At 39.8% G+C, this 16,574-nt stretch overlaps 2 protein-coding genes across 2 annotated transcripts; both read right to left on the bottom strand.

Annotated features, from left to right (window-relative positions):
- Positions 1–658: 658 nt before the first annotated feature.
- On the bottom strand, positions 659–6,624 carry LOC140244684 (arylacetamide deacetylase-like). The gene is made up of 4 exons (XM_072324300.1): positions 6,499–6,624; positions 4,780–5,035; positions 2,419–2,482; positions 659–1,457 (listed from the first exon to the last, which is right to left on the bottom strand). The coding sequence occupies exons 1-4, from the start codon at positions 6,622–6,624 to the stop codon at positions 659–661; spliced, it is 1,245 nt and encodes a 414-aa protein (XP_072180401.1).
- Positions 6,625–9,748: 3,124 nt separating this feature from the next.
- On the bottom strand, positions 9,749–11,832 carry LOC140244925 (neutral cholesterol ester hydrolase 1-like). Its single transcript, XM_072324534.1, has 3 exons — positions 11,634–11,832; positions 11,354–11,417; positions 9,749–10,541 (listed from the first exon to the last, which is right to left on the bottom strand). The coding sequence occupies exons 1-3, from the start codon at positions 11,830–11,832 to the stop codon at positions 9,749–9,751; spliced, it is 1,056 nt and encodes a 351-aa protein (XP_072180635.1).
- Between the last annotated feature and the right edge of the window lie 4,742 nt (positions 11,833–16,574).

The following is a 16,574-nucleotide window of genomic DNA, read 5'->3' as shown; positions in this document are numbered from 1 at the left end:
TGTGTGTGTTTATAGATAAAGCTAAAAAGTTAATTTCCCCGGTACATTATCCTTCCGTGTTGTTATTGCTATTTACTACCTTATCATTATCTGTGTTAATATTAGCTCCATCCCTCTTTCCTTCTCTTGTTTCTTCGTTTTCTTTCCCTCCTTTCTTCCATTTTCCACTATTCACTAATGCTAAAATGTAGTGCTATGCCACATCAATACGTGATTGTTCCACTCTGCCATTTTATGAGTTCTTTTTCAGTCTGTCGAAATGCCCAGTATCGCCAATGCGCAGAAAATTTCTGCGCATGCTGCAGAGCCCTGTCACAGATGCACTGTGGGATTTCCGTTACCGTTGGGGACACTAAATCTTAACAATGTTATCCCATAGCTACGGCATTTAACTTCATCGATCTCCAATTTCTACGAAGTCGTCTTCATGTTCGATGGCTTCGACAGTCTCGTGCAGAGCCGTTTAAACATTATTTAAGTGTCGTTAGATCATTATTTCTACATTTGCCTCGTTCAAAAGATAAAAATTACGCGTCGTTTTTATCATTCCTCTGGTAAGGCTATATGGGGAGACATATTATAAGATCACTCAAAAGAATGTGAAAAACCTTACAACATTTTTTTCGGTAAACACAGACATTTTCTTTTCATTTTTGAGTCAGAGATGTTCTTTAGTGTAGTTTATGAAGTCGTTTGCCATCTGTCGTCCAATCACGAAAGCCCTGTCGCCGACCCACTGTATGCCGTGAAATCCATTTTCATAGTTCACCCACTCGACAGGCACCCCCGCCTTCTTCAGTCTGTCTGCGTAGAAAATACCATCATCCCGAAGAACATCGTAGCCACATGTGGCTATGAAGGTGCGCGGCAGCTTTGTCATGTCCTCACGTAGGAGCGGCGAAAACTCTAACGATGTCAGCACGTCTTTCATGCTCTCCCAGGTCTTCTCGTTTCCCTCATCGTCGTCGTCCGGCGACGGTGGTCGATAACAGGCTGGCTTCATGTGCGATGGTATGATGGAGTGGTCAAGAAATGTTCGATACGGCAACGAACGTTTGAAATCTCTTGACGTGTGCTGATTGGTGGATATCTGCCCCACAATGGACTTGTCCGTGCTGCCCAGCACTGCCGCGCTCATGAAGTTCGGCATGAGGTTGACGACATCCATCAACGTGCCAAACTTGGCTTGCCTCATCTTCTGGTACGACGGTGTGTTCAGGTCCAGACTCTGCAACCACGGGTAGATCATGACCTGCAGCTTGATGTCGGGCACCGAAGGATCGTCTGAAATCGCTGCCGACACAGCCGCTGTGAGGAGACTTCCAGCGCTATCTCCCATGAGCGCTACCCTGCCGGGATCAACGCCGACTTCTTCTGCGTGCGAAAGCAGCCACTTCGTTGCTGCAAAGGTGTCGTCGAAGGCAGCAGGAAAAGTGTGTTGTGGAGCCAACCGATATCTGGTTTCAGAAAAAAAAAAGACAGGAAAGAAAGACAGGATACAGAAGAAGAAAGTATACCGAGATCATCATGATCATATAGTAATGAACGGTCTACCGCTGTGTTTGACGCTTCCGGCAGTAAACTGTCACCCTGTCATAAGGCAATTAAACCATGAATCTGCAAAGATAATGATAATAATGATGATAATAATGATAATAATAATGATAACAATAATTTTTGCCGCTGCTCTCCCAGGGGACCCTAACATTATTATCAACCTCGCTTTGCCAGGTACCCATTTATAAAACTGTGTTCATGGGTAAAAACATCTTGTCCAAGGACGTAATAGAACTCCTGTCCTCTGTCCTCCAATTGGGAGTCGGGAGTCTTTTATGCACCGCCCCCTATATGTGACACAACTTAGATTCAATTACGTATGCCATTAGATCTGTTTCCATTATTCACTTGATGATAAAGCGTGAAACTTCTCCAAAACGACTGAAAAAGCTTTACACATATTGCTGAATTCTTGCATGAGTGGAATAATGCATACTGGCAATTGCCTCTGAATTCCCCTGACTCTGGTTGAGAAAAACACAACGATACAAAATCTCGAACACAGTTTGGAGATTTTTCCTCGAAGCACTATGTGAACATTAATTGGATCTTTTAGGAATCCATTGTGAGGGTTGTGTGATTATGGCATCGCACATGCCAGCTGCTTCGGTAAGACAGTAATATTTTCCAGTGTAGTTAACATTCAAATTACACATCAGCCTTCAAACTCTCTCTGCCGTAATATTTCTTCTACAAGACGGGAAGTCATATCACGTGAGGGAATTTGTACGGTAGAGCAGCAGCTCTTGCACTTGGGGTAAGTTAGCATCTCTTGAACCTGAGGCCGAAAAGGAAGTCTTTTTTTCACTTATTGTGGAGAGAGCATTTTGATAATTTCATATTCCTAATGAGATCACTTACGACACAGCAATTCCAGTGATGTTGAGACGTTCGCTGATCATACGCACACCTCTGTCAAAGAAGTCTATATATTTGGAGGGAAAGAAGAAGAGATAAGAAGTAGTCACGATTGATTACGGTGGATTACTTTAGCTATGTGAAAGGTTCCGATATAACAACTCTATTAACCCTCTCATATTACATAGTATACAAATAATGAATGTTTATGAGTGCAATGGACAGAATATTTGAAGAGTTTGTTTGCAAAAACCGATAAGTCCATTTTTGAAGATTTTGAAGTACAGTTTCTGTCTTAAAGTACAAAATAATACCTTTTAAATGATATATTAGTCACTACATAATTAAATAAAGGTACATTTTTGAAGTTATGGTCAAAAGAAGCAAAAATTTTCTTATTATTGTCTTTATTTTTCTCGACCTTTAATCGCAAATATCTCCATTTGGCAAATATGGACTTATCGGTTTTTGCAAGCAAACTCTTCATTTCATGAGGTGAAAGATGAGGCGAAGCCGAGTTGAATGGATCAAACATTTCATCTTTCACCGAATGAAATAGTCTGTCCATTGTACGAATGAAAAACATTTATTATTTGTTTTATATAACGCCTAAAAACAAAATCCTTGTCATCTGATGTTTCATAAACTATTTTAGAAACAAGAGAGAATCTGAGATGGAGAGGGTGCTAACTGAACGCTTTACGCTAGCGCGCTGTCGCATACACAAAGTGCACTGCAAACGCAAGCGTTTAACACGCGTATATTGTGCCGGGCTCTCAGCGAGAGTGCAATGGAGCAAATCGTATGGATCCAAAATTGCAAGGTAAATAGGGCCACAATTGCACGGATGATGACGTCATGGTGAAATGGGCCGAATGATCAATGTCAAGCAACCAATCAAATGACAAGGATCTCTTTAGGCGTTATATAATGAATAACGTTTGTTTCAGAGAGTAAGCTTACATTGCACAGGAAGGAAGAGGAGTGCTATAAAAACGCTAAAAGTTTGATTATTTGGGGCCTAAGTGAACTCTCTCTAAGGAGCACAAGAATATCGTAGTCATGGTAGTGAGACAGAATCGCATTCTACGCACTTCCAAAGAATTTATGCATTGAATGGTATGACGAATTTATTGTGCTTAGTCTTGAATTCAGTCACATATGCATTATATACGTATTTATACCCTATACAGTTCACTCAGTGCTCGAATGTGCTTTAGGCCTAATAAAGGGACTGTACAGTACTGGTTGAGGTGGGGATTCTTGTTTTGAACATTCCTAAGTGAGATAATGAGAAACCTCTTGTGAAATATGAAAGAACATGTAATTTCAAGAAGGATTCAACGTTTATTTGATAAAAATTGGTTTTCAAATGGCTGAGATATCCAAAAAAGTGATAATGATAAAAGACGAAAGGCCACGCCCGTATCCGGGCAATTACCCCCGGAGGGCAATTACCCCCCCGGCCAAATACTGGTTAGTGGTATGGTAAGAGTAAAGATTAGGGTTAGGGTTAGGTTTAGGGTTAGGAGTTTGGGTTAGGGTTAGGGTTAGGTTCAGGATTAGGATTAGGATTAGGGCCAGGGGAAGGGTGCGGGGTAATTGCCCAGGGGGTAATTGCCCTAGACCCGGCCACGCCTTTTATTAGGATCTCTTTGTTTTACCTTGTTTTTGGATATCTCAGCCATTTTAAAACCGATTTTCATCAAATATACTTTTGATACCCCTTAGAATTACATGCTCTTTGACATCTCATAGAGTGGTTATCTCGCAAAACGTTAAATGCTAAATCCTCACCTCGACCAGAACTGTATACACCCTCGGGACGGAGTTCGAAAAGTTAAAATGCTCACAAATTAAATCGGAATGTAGTGGTTACGTACGTTCTCTTTCTTTAGCTTAACTGTTGAGGAAGGGCTGATTTTGCTACAACAAGCATTTCTCATTTTTTGCATGAGTATACTCGGGGCTCGTCTTCAACGGGTTCATTGAGAAGCGAATTTTAGTCAAAAAAAAGGAGGCTACGAGACTGCTTTAGATTCAGGCTGAAATAAGACTAAGACGGATATCTGTAAAGATTCAGCGGAGCGTGTCACACTATTGAAAGCCCTATATTTTTTTTTTCCGAGTGACTGCAAACGTGATACTATACTCTTACTTTCACTTGAAAGGAAGCTTAACACACAAGTCATGTAGGGCCATGGTGCATGCATTTCGTTTTCCTTTGCAAGGCGGATTCCACACCAATTTTGTTTAATCTGGTTCTAGCTGATAGCCTCTGCAAAACATAAACCGGAGCATAAGTCTACAGTGTTGTGTTAATCTCTAAAAACAGTTACTAGTAGAGTTAGGCCTACAATATACCTATGGTTCCGATGACTAACCCTCCTCCATGCAGGTACAGGAAAGCAGGAAGGGGTACGCCAGGGACCCTGTCTTTTGGTTCGTACACTCTGACCTTTATTCCACCGAAAGAAGCCAGGCGGGACTTGATGTTCGACCCGGGAACTTCTGCCGGCGGAAGCGGGGTCGACGTCATGTTCTTGCTCCACACCTCCATCATCACGTCGTATGAAGAGGAAGGGCGTCGGAAGTCACGTATGAGCATCTTGAGACCATACTATACATCGCGAACACGAAGATGAAAGGAAACGACAATGATTGTGGGATGTTGCCTACTATTCAAATAAAGCTGATAACTATGAGTCGCAAGAAAAAAAAAAGAAGAAGAAACGTTTGGGAACGCACTGTGATACACAAACTAAGCAAAACAAAAAACAAACAAAACAAAACACGAAAAGATTGCTGCCTCTGGATTTTAGGAATGGATTATAAAGCAGGTACATGTAAGTTCATACCGTATATACATATGGAATGTCATTATGCATATATCTATGCATATACACATTATAGCTGTATATACATGTAAATATAAGATTTTTTTATGTACATATAGTTTATATATATATATATATATATAATATATATATATATATACATATATAATATATATATAATATATAATATATAATATATATGATATATATAATATATATATATATATATATATAATTATATATATATATATATATATATATATATATATATATATATATATATATATCGGGTGTCCCCAAAAAAGCGGAACGGTGGATTTTCAGTACCTTGCGTTCTAAAAGCGATATATTTTATGACATCATTAGACAGAGCATCTTCCGCAGAAGACAATTACACTATAATCATTATATTTGGTTCAGAACTGTTTATTCTTCGCCATATTCTGTAAATGCAGTCATTTTCAAATTTCGCTGGATTTTTGCGACGTATGAGCGAAGAATTTGCGATGTGGGTGCGACACGCGTTCCATATAGGCCTACGGTGTATTGTGTAAGCCCGTTGATCCATGTCAACAAAAGATACAGCTTTCACATTGGGCGCGGGCCAGGAAAAAAAAAAAACAGTGCGTGCGTGTGTGTGTGTGTGTGTGTGTGTGTGTGTGTGTATGCGTGCGCGCCAAATGTAAAAGCCGTAACTTTTGTTGACATGGATCAACGGGCTTACACAATACACCGTATGGAACGCATGTCGCATCCAAATATTTCGCTCATTTGCATTCGAAATTTGAAAATGACTGCATTTACACAATTGAGTGTAGAATAAAAAGCTCTGCACCAAATTTAATGATTTTGGTATCATTGTCTTCTACGTCACTGTGTATACGAGAATCTAACAATCAGTTGAATTCTATACCGATGTACACAGTATGTCACGTAGGGCAAAAAGGCAAGACTCATTCATGACTGCACAAGCTGTCGATATGCAGAATTTATTAACAGTGGCTTTGTGCGCCTTATTTCTCCAACCATTTTACGCACGTGCGTTAGATATTACCCATGTATGAAGCACCCGGATGAAGAAGCTCAGACCCTGTGTTGTGCTCTATGCTCTTTTACACAAGCCACGTGAATGAGTGATAATACACGTATACGGGTATCGGTGTACAGTGCTCAAAGGATAGTGAATCCCAATGCGCAGTGTGAGCGAGTCTTCGCGGATAGGTCATGGTAGGTATAGTATACTTACTAGACTCATGAAGACTTCAGCCGCTGTTACAGTCAGCCGATACTTCCATGGGTCTGGAAAGCCAGATGGGACTGGCTTGTAGAGGAAGTAGCAGCAGAGCAGTACGAGTCCTACCACTATAAACATGAAGACCGCCATGTTATATGTTGACTCGCCCGAAGTTTTGTCACGTTCACAGAGTCGCGCAATATACAGTGTAAATTACTATTGAATTAATATAGTCATGCGTCCTGTATATTGTTAACAGGTGTACTCCACGACCTTCTGTTATTTACTTTGAACTGTAGAAGCCATGAGAAGAACACACAGTTACTATCAGGGCGATGCCAGTACACTGTGAATGCTATCATGAACTCGATGAAGGCGTAGGCCTACCTTTCTAATTCGATCATTGCATCGGGCTTTTTCATCGGACTATACACCTCAAACGCGCAGTTAGTGCCGTAGATCTATCATATGCCCCCCCCCCCCCAAAAAAAAAAAAAAGTTGAGTGACGCCATCCAAAGTGCATGCTATTTATACAATAGACGTCAAAACTATAGCTATCGTTGCATGTCACACTATGGCATGAAGTGATCAGAAGGTTGCTGTAATTAAGGAAGAGTCACGTGACACCTCGATCTTTCCATGCAGCTAGCTCTCGTGTTAGCCTCATGGTCCAAAGGTGCAAGAAGCAATGTATTTATACAGGGATGGGATGGGGAAAGAGACTCTCGCTGTATTCCCATGCATCTGATGTTGTGCACCTAATCGGAGAGATTCCAAAATATCCCTTACTAAAGTAAACAAATGCAGGTGCTGTGTCATTCCGTGAGCGTCGAAATGTAGGCTGTACGCTATTCCACAATCTTCAAAGATACACTAACACCGATTTGTCAATACATCTTGAACTTCAGACAACCAATGAAAGAGCATGTAATCCATGCGACAGACTAGTACTCACATATTTTGCAAGTCATCCAAGTAGAATTCCTGCGAACACTAAAGGGGAAATCTAGTCCGAACATGAGTTATTCTGATAAGAAAGTAAAATCTTAAAAACATTGACTGAAATGGGATGAAAAATAAGGAAGTTACTTGAACATTTTGAAGTTTTGCAAATTCCTGCAAAACAGTTCTTGTACAGTGAATATGAATATGTAAATGAGTCAGCTACTCATGTCATATACCCTCACAACTATCCATTGATCGTGTACATAAAAAAAGAAAATTCAGTAATTTCTTGTGTTTTAAGATTTAACATTTAAATGCGTGTTTCCGTGCTTGTGATATTTATAAGGATAACATGTTACATCATCTGCTCGGTTTTATTATTCTAAGGCGTCCCACAATATCTAACTTTTTTTATACTTTGCATTGCATATGTATAGACTAAGATATTATGGTCTGCCTATGTTTCATTCATTCTGATATAACGTGCTGAGTTTGTCTCTTAAAAATCCTTTATACGTTGTCAAGATTCTCATATTCCCTAGTAGAAGAGAGATGATATTAATACACGCAAGAAGAATCAAATATAGGGTTTATAGGATTTAATTCTGTTACATCCACAGTCAGTGCGAAACTCAAATGAACGTATGACTTATCATTCATGAGTGATATTGGTCTATCACATGTATTACCTCTTCACCAATTCCCGTATACCAAAACATACAACTTAATATAAGATCAGACATATGAAGTTAGTGATTCGATAGCAAATGAATATTTGCAGTCAGAATAGACACGACCACATCATTAGTGTTTATTGTGTAGAATGTCGAATAGCATAATGATAAATGCTCAAATATACGGCAATCAACTCCAGCATAATATTTTTTTTTGAACTAAAATCAATTACATACATACAAGAATATACTTTGGGAGATCTCTACACGAAGGTCAACCTTTGAAGATTTCATAAGTGGTTCTTCTTTTTAATCCTTTATGTGCTTTGCTCGATGATTGACACAGAGAACCCCATGGCGTTGTACACATTGGTCAAAGGTCCTGGCACAGAAAGGGATATAGAAATGTAATCCTACCAAAGACGTGATATGTGGCTGACATTGTCCTATGTCATAGGCCTACCTTTTCTCACAATAAGGTGCATGTCAAGGTCATGCCACGTTAACAAACAGAGATGTTACCAACCTGCTCACAATGACTGCCGAAATATCCAGCCCCTCATTAGGCTTTACTAAAAACTGACTCTCATATAATACTGAATATAAATGATATCTTCGATATAATAATTCAAGTTTATTAATCTTACCGTAATATTCACTGAAAAAAAGTAATTACTTTCCAAATCAGCTGGAGTATAATAATTCAATATTATATAACTTTGAACCTTCAGCACTTACACCTCATCTATACACAACACTCTAAAAAAATCCGGGTCAGAACTGATTTGGAATTTGGTCATGAAGACCCAGAATGGGGTCACCCTGACCAAATTCATGACTCTGAATGGGGTCATATCTGACCCCATTCCTTGTCATTTCTGCCCGGAACGGGGTGTGACCCCAACGGACCCTTTCCGGGTCAGTTCTGACCCGGATGTTTTAAGAGTGTAACACCCCTTGATTGTTGAAATTGGTCCATTTTCTCCTCACATTTCTCTTGAGCTGCTGTCTGCATCAAGACGCTTCGTATGTATTACTATACTTTTCTTAAGCCCATAAAAGAAGTATACATTACTATGTAGTTCCCCTTCCACCCTCCGAAACATGTATACAGCGTCTTTGTCTTCTTCATGGCCAAATACATCCATTAAAATAGATGCGTGTGTTGCATCAATCTGAACAAATACAAACTCTGCAGGAAACTCTGATGCACGATCAAGTCTGATTGTAAAATTAATAACGCGCGATTACAGCATTTTTAAAAATCGATAGCAAATAATTACGTTGCAAAAAGTCAGAATTGACGTGATGTAAGTTAGTTAGTGTCACAAGTTACACTTGATATTTGCTTACCTAATTAATGCACGATGTAAGAGCATAAACTCATCATAGAGATTTACATCTATTGATACATGCATTAAACTGGTAAACGCAAAATAAAAAAAAAAGAGCACATTTTGTTTCCAGACTGAGTCGAAGTGTCTTGCTCAATTAGGAACACATATTAAGAATTACATGTATCACAAGAATTTCCAGTTGCAAATGTTATGTTAACTACAACGAATCCCGAACATTCATCATTATGCAGTTTATACTCTACCATTTGGGTCACAGAGCATTGGTCAACGCACGTGGCTATTCCTCACAGATATTTCTCGATAAATGCAATGGAATCATCGTACATCTTTCGCCCTATTTCGAACGAGAGTGGTCCAAACCGTGGAATACCGTGAAAAGCAGTCTCATAATTTACCCACTCTACGGGAACCCCAGCTTTGTCTAGTCTTTTTACATACATTATCCCATCATCTCGTAATACGTCATAGCCACATGTTGCGACAAAAGCCCTGGGCAATTTGGACAAGTCATCGCGCATGAGGGGCACAAGTTTCCAAGACGTCAGCGCGGTCTTCATACTATTCCAAAGTTCCTCGTTACCATAGTCGTCGGATTCGGGAGGCTTGTAGCTCTCCGGCATCATGTCTTTTGGGATAAGGGAATGGCTGATGTAGTCTCGATAAGGTGCTGAGCGCTTGACGTCTGCAGACGTGTGGTTGTTGCTTGAGATCTGCTGTACGACAGACTGATTTGCACTACCAAGCACAGCAGCGCTGATGAAAATTGGCATCAACTCTACCAAACGGAAAATCCTTCCATAGCTCTCGGACCTCATTTTCTGGTACGATGGCGTGTTCAGGTCCAGGCTCTGCAGCCATGGATAGAACAGGACCTGGAGCTTGATGTCTGGAACAGACGGGTCGTCTGCAATTGCTCCAGAGACTGCCGCCGTGAGAAGTCCACCAGCACTGTCTCCCGACACCACTACTCTTTGTGGATCGATTCCAATCTCTTTAGGGTGTGCTAGCAACCATCTAGTCGCTGCGAACGCGTCGCCAAAGGCTGCTGGGTACGGGTGCTCTGGTGCTAGCCGATATCTGCAGTGGGGATCAGAAAGACGATTGATTAGAACAAAATAAATGGAACGCACTTTCTGATACAAAAAAGCTACATGTGACATTATATGTAATTTTGTGTATTGTTAAGCATGGATAGGATTGTGAGGACAGAAGTATATAGGGCCTATGTGATAATGACTTCAGATACCTTCTGGAAATTGCTGAGCTTTACATTCACATTGTACAGATAGAAGTGCCTTTCTCATTGTGCTTTCTAGCTTACTAGATCCTATCCTTGTGTCAAGGCCCTCTCACTGTTATAATGGCTATGACGGGCGAGCGAAGCGATCCCAGCGCGATCAAATGGCCCTCAACGGACTACCAGGCGCTCAAGGGACTCCTCAGGACTTGGCATAGGACATGTGCGTAACAAGTTTCGTCTAACCGGGTTGCTCTTCGAAAGTTGCAATATCGGCAACGAGTTATTCTTTCACAATCAAACATCAGTGGTCACAGAGGGGGCATGAGATAGAACAATAAAATTGTGTCTGTCCATTCAACGCAGAGTACAGGTCTGTTTGTTTTTTCTACCCCATATATTGTGTACAGTGTTCAAACCATAATACAGGAAACGAATCAAAGCTCTGAAAAGCTTCATGTTACAGTGCATATATTCACTTACGTGTCTTATATGATACCTATGAGTACATTATGTATGCATATGTGTGCGTGTGTGACTGTCTTTGTGTCATTGTGAAACCCAAACACACTATTTTATGCATGAAATATGTATTACAAGCCATTGATGAATGGGAACACTTGGCAAAATTAGAAACTCGTAAGAAACTCACGACACCGCCACTGCGGCTACTCCCAGACGTTCACTGAGCATGCGCAGGTCTCCATGGTACATATCTGTAGAGTGAACGGAAAAAAAAATACATAAATAGGAATTTCAAGAAAATGCTGCAGATGATGACCATGTGAGTTAACAATTGCTGCTGGCTATGAAATGGGTATCTTTCTATTTTTTCCCGCAAACACAGAACGTAACAATTAATGTAACATAATCATTATCATTGGTAGAGAGTTTATTGATTAAGGACTGTACGGTCTCGTACCTACACTGACCTAAGTGTCCTGTCACGAGGCCGCCCCCATGGAGATAAACCAAAGCTGGCAGAGTTGCTTCCGGGTCCCTATTCTTCGGCTCATACACTCTGACTTTCACGCCTCCGAATGACGTCAGACGAGACCTGATGTTTGACCCAGGAACTTCTTCCGGTGGCTCCGGCGTGTTGTTGAGCATCGAATTCATCATCTCTTTCATGATTTGAAGCTCCGAAGGACGATGGCGATGTCTCAGGAACAGTTTTATAGAAGTCTACGACATGAAGAATTAACATTAAAGTTTAAGGTGGATGATTGATATGACACATCTGCTCTTTAACGCCATGTTGTCTATTAAGATATAAGATTATAACACACACTTTAATCCCGAATTATGTAATTATATTTTGTTTATGTAGCTTTCATCATTTCTATACGTCAAACGACAGGCAAAAGTGATGTCAGAAAAACAGGTAAAGAAGCATCGCGTGATCAGTGGCGGATCCAGATTGGCGCGCACAGGGCACGTCCAACCCCCCCTTATTTTTTTTTTTGTTATAATAAAATGAATAAAAAGAAAAATGAGGTGGGTGCTTATGCCCCCCTTAATTTCGTAAGCGCCCCCAGGAATACAATGAAATGTTCGTATATAAAGATAACGTCACAAAATCGGTACAACAATGTGATGAACATAACAACATAATATAGTAAAGACACACAGCTGTAAATTATTAACAGAGATAAGAATAAATGTTAATCATTATGGTAAAGTCATAAAGAAATTTGCCGGAAATGGAGGGGACCGCTAAAAAGCAGAGCTTGTAGTATGCAATCCCCTCATTAAAAAAGCGAAAAATCAAATTGCAAAAACAAAAGACAATTTGCCTGAGAGATAGAAAAAAAAAAACAGACAGTAAACACACACAATGACGCACATTAAGAATAAGGTAGCTCTCTTGTAAGGGAAGAAAAGATAATGTAGATAGAAAGATTAGTGAGGAAGGTAGTGACAAAGGTAATAAGTCCGAAATGGACAAGAAAGGGGGAAGGAAAATTAGAAAATGATGGGTCATAACCAGGGCACTAGAGGCACAGAAGCTTGGGCTCGCTGAGATTCCTTGATCCGCCCCTGGTGATAGACATTCAATTCGTCTTGATTAGACCTACCTTTAGTCTAAACCACCGGAAAAACACAGTGAACATACGATATTTCCAGGGTTCTGGAAAACCGGCTGGGACGGGCTGGTAGAGTACATAGATGCACATGATTCCAAAGCCCAGAAATAGGCACAGGCCTTGAAAAAGCACTGCAGCGATACGAGACTTCCATGCTTCTGGGGAACCCGCTGCGTCCGACTGTTTCAACCAACAGCTGCCCACGACTCCCAGCAGCAGCAGTAGAAATAAACGTGTTCTCATTTTCCTTTTATTTTAAAGCGATGGAGAAGACGTGGTGTGGCTGTGAAAGTAAACTGTCCTGATCAACAATGCGCGGTTTATGTAAGGGACCCAAACTGCTATACAAAAGTGGAATCGCATTGAAATACCATCGTATCAGAGGGATGATTCCTATAAGAGCCAAACAAATTCACTCTTGCCTGTAGCCACTCTTGCCTGTTTCTATTGTCTGTTGATTCAGCGTTTATATAATAGCGCTGATCACAAGCACGGAATGTTCAAAGACCAATACAACGTACACACAAACAAAATATACCCCCCCCCACCCCCCCCAAAAAAAAACCTGAATTCTCGGTTGTTGTTTTTTTAAAGTATTGTGTGGTGGAAGGGGTTGAACACCTAGCCAAGTATAGTAGTAGTTGTGTTACTATATGTCTTGAGAGACAGTAATTACTCCAATCCCCCCTCCCGGGGGGGGGGGGGGGGGGGGGGCAGGGGTTGAGGGAAAAAACCACCCCAAAAACGCTTCCCCGTTGTTCATGATTATGAAGTGCGCTTCATACGTATGGGGTAATCTTCGTTATTCCAAAGGTTCGTTACTCCAATAATGAAATAAGGTTTGTTATTCCCGAGGTTCCTTTACGCTGTATACATTATCTTCAATACAATCTTCAAAGATACGCTAACACCGATTTGTCAATACATTTTGAAATTCAGACAACCAATGAAAGAGCATGCATGCAATCCACGCGACAGACTACTCTATTTTTGCAAGTCATCCCAGTAGAATTCCTGCGAACGTTAAGGGGAAATCTAGTCCAAATATAAGTTATTCTGATAAGAGAGAGTAAAATTTTTCAAATTCAACGGTAAAAATTTGACTGAAATCGGATAAAAAAGTAAGGAACTTATAACATTTTGAAGTTTTGCTAATTTCTGCAAAACAGTTCTTGTTCAGTGAATATGAATATGCAAATGAGTCAGCTAGCTATGTCGTATCCTCACAATTTTCCATTGATCGTGTGCCAAAAACAACAACAACAAAAACAACAACAACAACCACAACAACACGAAAATTCAATGTTTCTTTCATTGAAGTCTGAAACATGATGTTATTCCTGTTTGAATAAATTCAGAATAGTGATCAGTTATTTATACCAGGATTTTTGACCCTCGGGCATAATTTCGTGTGAATGAAAAATTGGAAATTTCAAAATTTTATATACAAACTATATGACAAGTTGTGAGGTTATGACATGCTCACTTTGGCATTTGTATATTCATATTGACTGTTCAATAACTGTCTCCTCAAAAATTAGCGAAACTTCGAAATGTCATAATTTCCTTATTTTTTACCCGATTTCGATCAAAATTTTTACCGTTGCACTAGTAATATTTTACTCTTTCTTATCAGACTAACTTATATTTGGACTGGATTTTCCCTTTAAAGTTGCATTTGCCGTCTGGTGGCGCACACAAGCGCCTTTTAGTTGTAATTGGCTATATATAGGCCTAAAACAACTCGTCAGGGTAACTTCATGAATTGTGTTACTTGGATACCTTGATGTAGTAATTTCTTATGTTTTAAGAATCAATGTTTAAATGCGTGTTTGCGTGCAGGTGATATTTATAATGGTAAGACATGTGTACCATCATAGGCTCGTTTTTATTACTCTAAGGCATTCCATAATATCGTTGTAGACACTGGTCAAAGTTCCTGACACAGAAAGGGTTAAAGAAATGTAATCCTACCAGAGACATGGTGTGGCTGACATTGTCCTATGTCATAGGCATACTTTTTCTCACAATAGGGTGCATGTCAAAGGTCATGCCACGTTAACAAACAGAGATGTTCTTAACCTGCTCACAAAGACTGCCAAAACATCCAGCCCCTCATTTTACTCAACTGACTCTTGTATACTGAATAAAAATGATATCATCGATGTATAATTCAAGTTTATTAATCTTTACCGTCACATTCACTGAAAAAAGTAATTACTTTCCAAATCACCTGGAGTATAATAATTTAATATCATATAAATTTCAACCTTCAGCACTTATGCACCTCAGCTATACATTAACACCCCTTGTTTGTTTTAATTGGTCAATTTTCTCCTCACATTTCTCTGCTGTCTACATCAAGTACATTATCATTCTGTTCTTTAGCTTTAGCATACATTACTATCATGACTATGCATAGCTTTAGTATACATTACTATCATGACTATGCATAAAAGTCCCCCTTCCATCTTGCTAAGCATGTATACAGCTTCTTTGTCTTCTTCATGGCCAACACATTCATTAGAATAAGTGCGTGTATTGCATCAAAATGAAGCAGGACTTCGACTAGTCTCTATAATTATCTTTTTTGCTGTTTTCGCGTTCAGCTCTTTGAATGGCCATTTTCATTGTTCAAAATCCGACGCACACTATATACATATTCGATTATCTAACAGTTTGTATCAATATTGTTTGACTTAAAGGTAAGTTGGCATCAGACATATTAAGTGACATTTTTAGTGATTTGAAAATTGAATTCAAGTGTCTGGACATAGTATGTGCCTTGTTTATAATTCAATTTAGCCTTTTGCAAAGGCGGCTCGCTGTAATTTCAGCACACGCACACAGAAAGCAATGGACTCGCACACACAGCGCGCGACCGGCGAGCCGAGGGCGTAGCGAGCTCTGTGCGTGCGAGTCCACTGCTCGCTGTATGCGGGTCCATTGCGAGCTGCCTTCGCAAATGGCTAGCTTCAAATAAAACACACAAGCACACAGCCACAGTGTGTTCGCACCAAATACAAACGCTGCTGCAGGAAACTTTGATGCACGATCAAGTCTAGTTGAATTTAAATGGAATTAATAAATGAAATAAAATTAATAGAGCGCAATTACAACATTATTGAACATCGATAGCAATAATTGCATTGCAAAGAGTCAGAAAAGACGTTAGTGACACAAGACAGTGTCACAAGCTGCACATATTAGATTTTCATCTAATTAATGTACGATGTAAGATCATTTGTGACCGTGCATCACAAAACCAACAAAAAGTCGCAAACACTGATTTTGTGTAAGGACTCAAAATAGGTGAAATGGGTCAACTTAGTCAATCTTGAGTTTTTCATATTTTCTCAAAGAGCAAAACTGCATCTGCATCATGGTAAACGGTTTTGTATCATAAAACGAATGAGAAATGAAGTTTTACCAGGTTTTCTACAACACTCTTTTTTGTGTAGAATAGTGTGATTAGATGTGTCTTATAGAGTCCCCTTTTCATTTCTTGAAAACTCTTTACACATTGCACTTTCAACTCTGATAACTTTTGAAGAGATGACGGTACTGCTTTGAAAGTTGGTAGCAGTCATGAATATTTCAGCTTAATCTGATAAGATTCCTTCATTGCCTATGCTGCACGGTTTCACATCCTGCCTTTTAATCCATTCATTGCACAGCTAGCACGGCGTGGTAAGATTAAGCGCTTGAATAAACCCTGTATACCTAAAAGCCTCGTTTTTCTATAATACTTTGATACGGTATGTTTTCTTTTCAATATGTACATGG

This window comes from Diadema setosum, chromosome 21 (genome assembly GCF_964275005.1).
Source record: "Diadema setosum chromosome 21, eeDiaSeto1, whole genome shotgun sequence".
Lineage (NCBI taxonomy): Eukaryota > Metazoa > Echinodermata > Echinoidea > Diadematoida > Diadematidae > Diadema > Diadema setosum.
The sequence above is the reverse complement of the archived record's forward strand: the minus strand, read 5'-3'. Positions and strand labels throughout refer to the sequence as shown.

Coding starts and splice junctions, on each gene's coding strand:
- LOC140244684 (XM_072324300.1), bottom strand. CDS start 6,624: ATGTTTATAGTGGTAGGACTCGTACTGCTCTGCTGCTACTTCCTCTAC. Junction 2,483..4,779: donor GTTAGTCATCGGAACCATAG/GTATATTGTAGG, acceptor CCAAATATATAG/ACTTCTTTGACAGAGGTGTG. Junction 1,458..2,418: donor ATCACTGGAATTGCTGTGTC/GTAAGTGATCTC, acceptor TTCTGAAACCAG/ATATCGGTTGGCTCCACAAC.
- LOC140244925 (XM_072324534.1), bottom strand. CDS start 11,832: ATGAAAGAGATGATGAATTCGATGCTCAACAACACGCCGGAGCCACCG. Junction 11,418..11,633: donor CCTCGTGACAGGACACTTAG/GTCAGTGTAGGT, acceptor TTCACTCTACAG/ATATGTACCATGGAGACCTG. Junction 10,542..11,353: donor GTAGCCGCAGTGGCGGTGTC/GTGAGTTTCTTA, acceptor TCCCCACTGCAG/ATATCGGCTAGCACCAGAGC.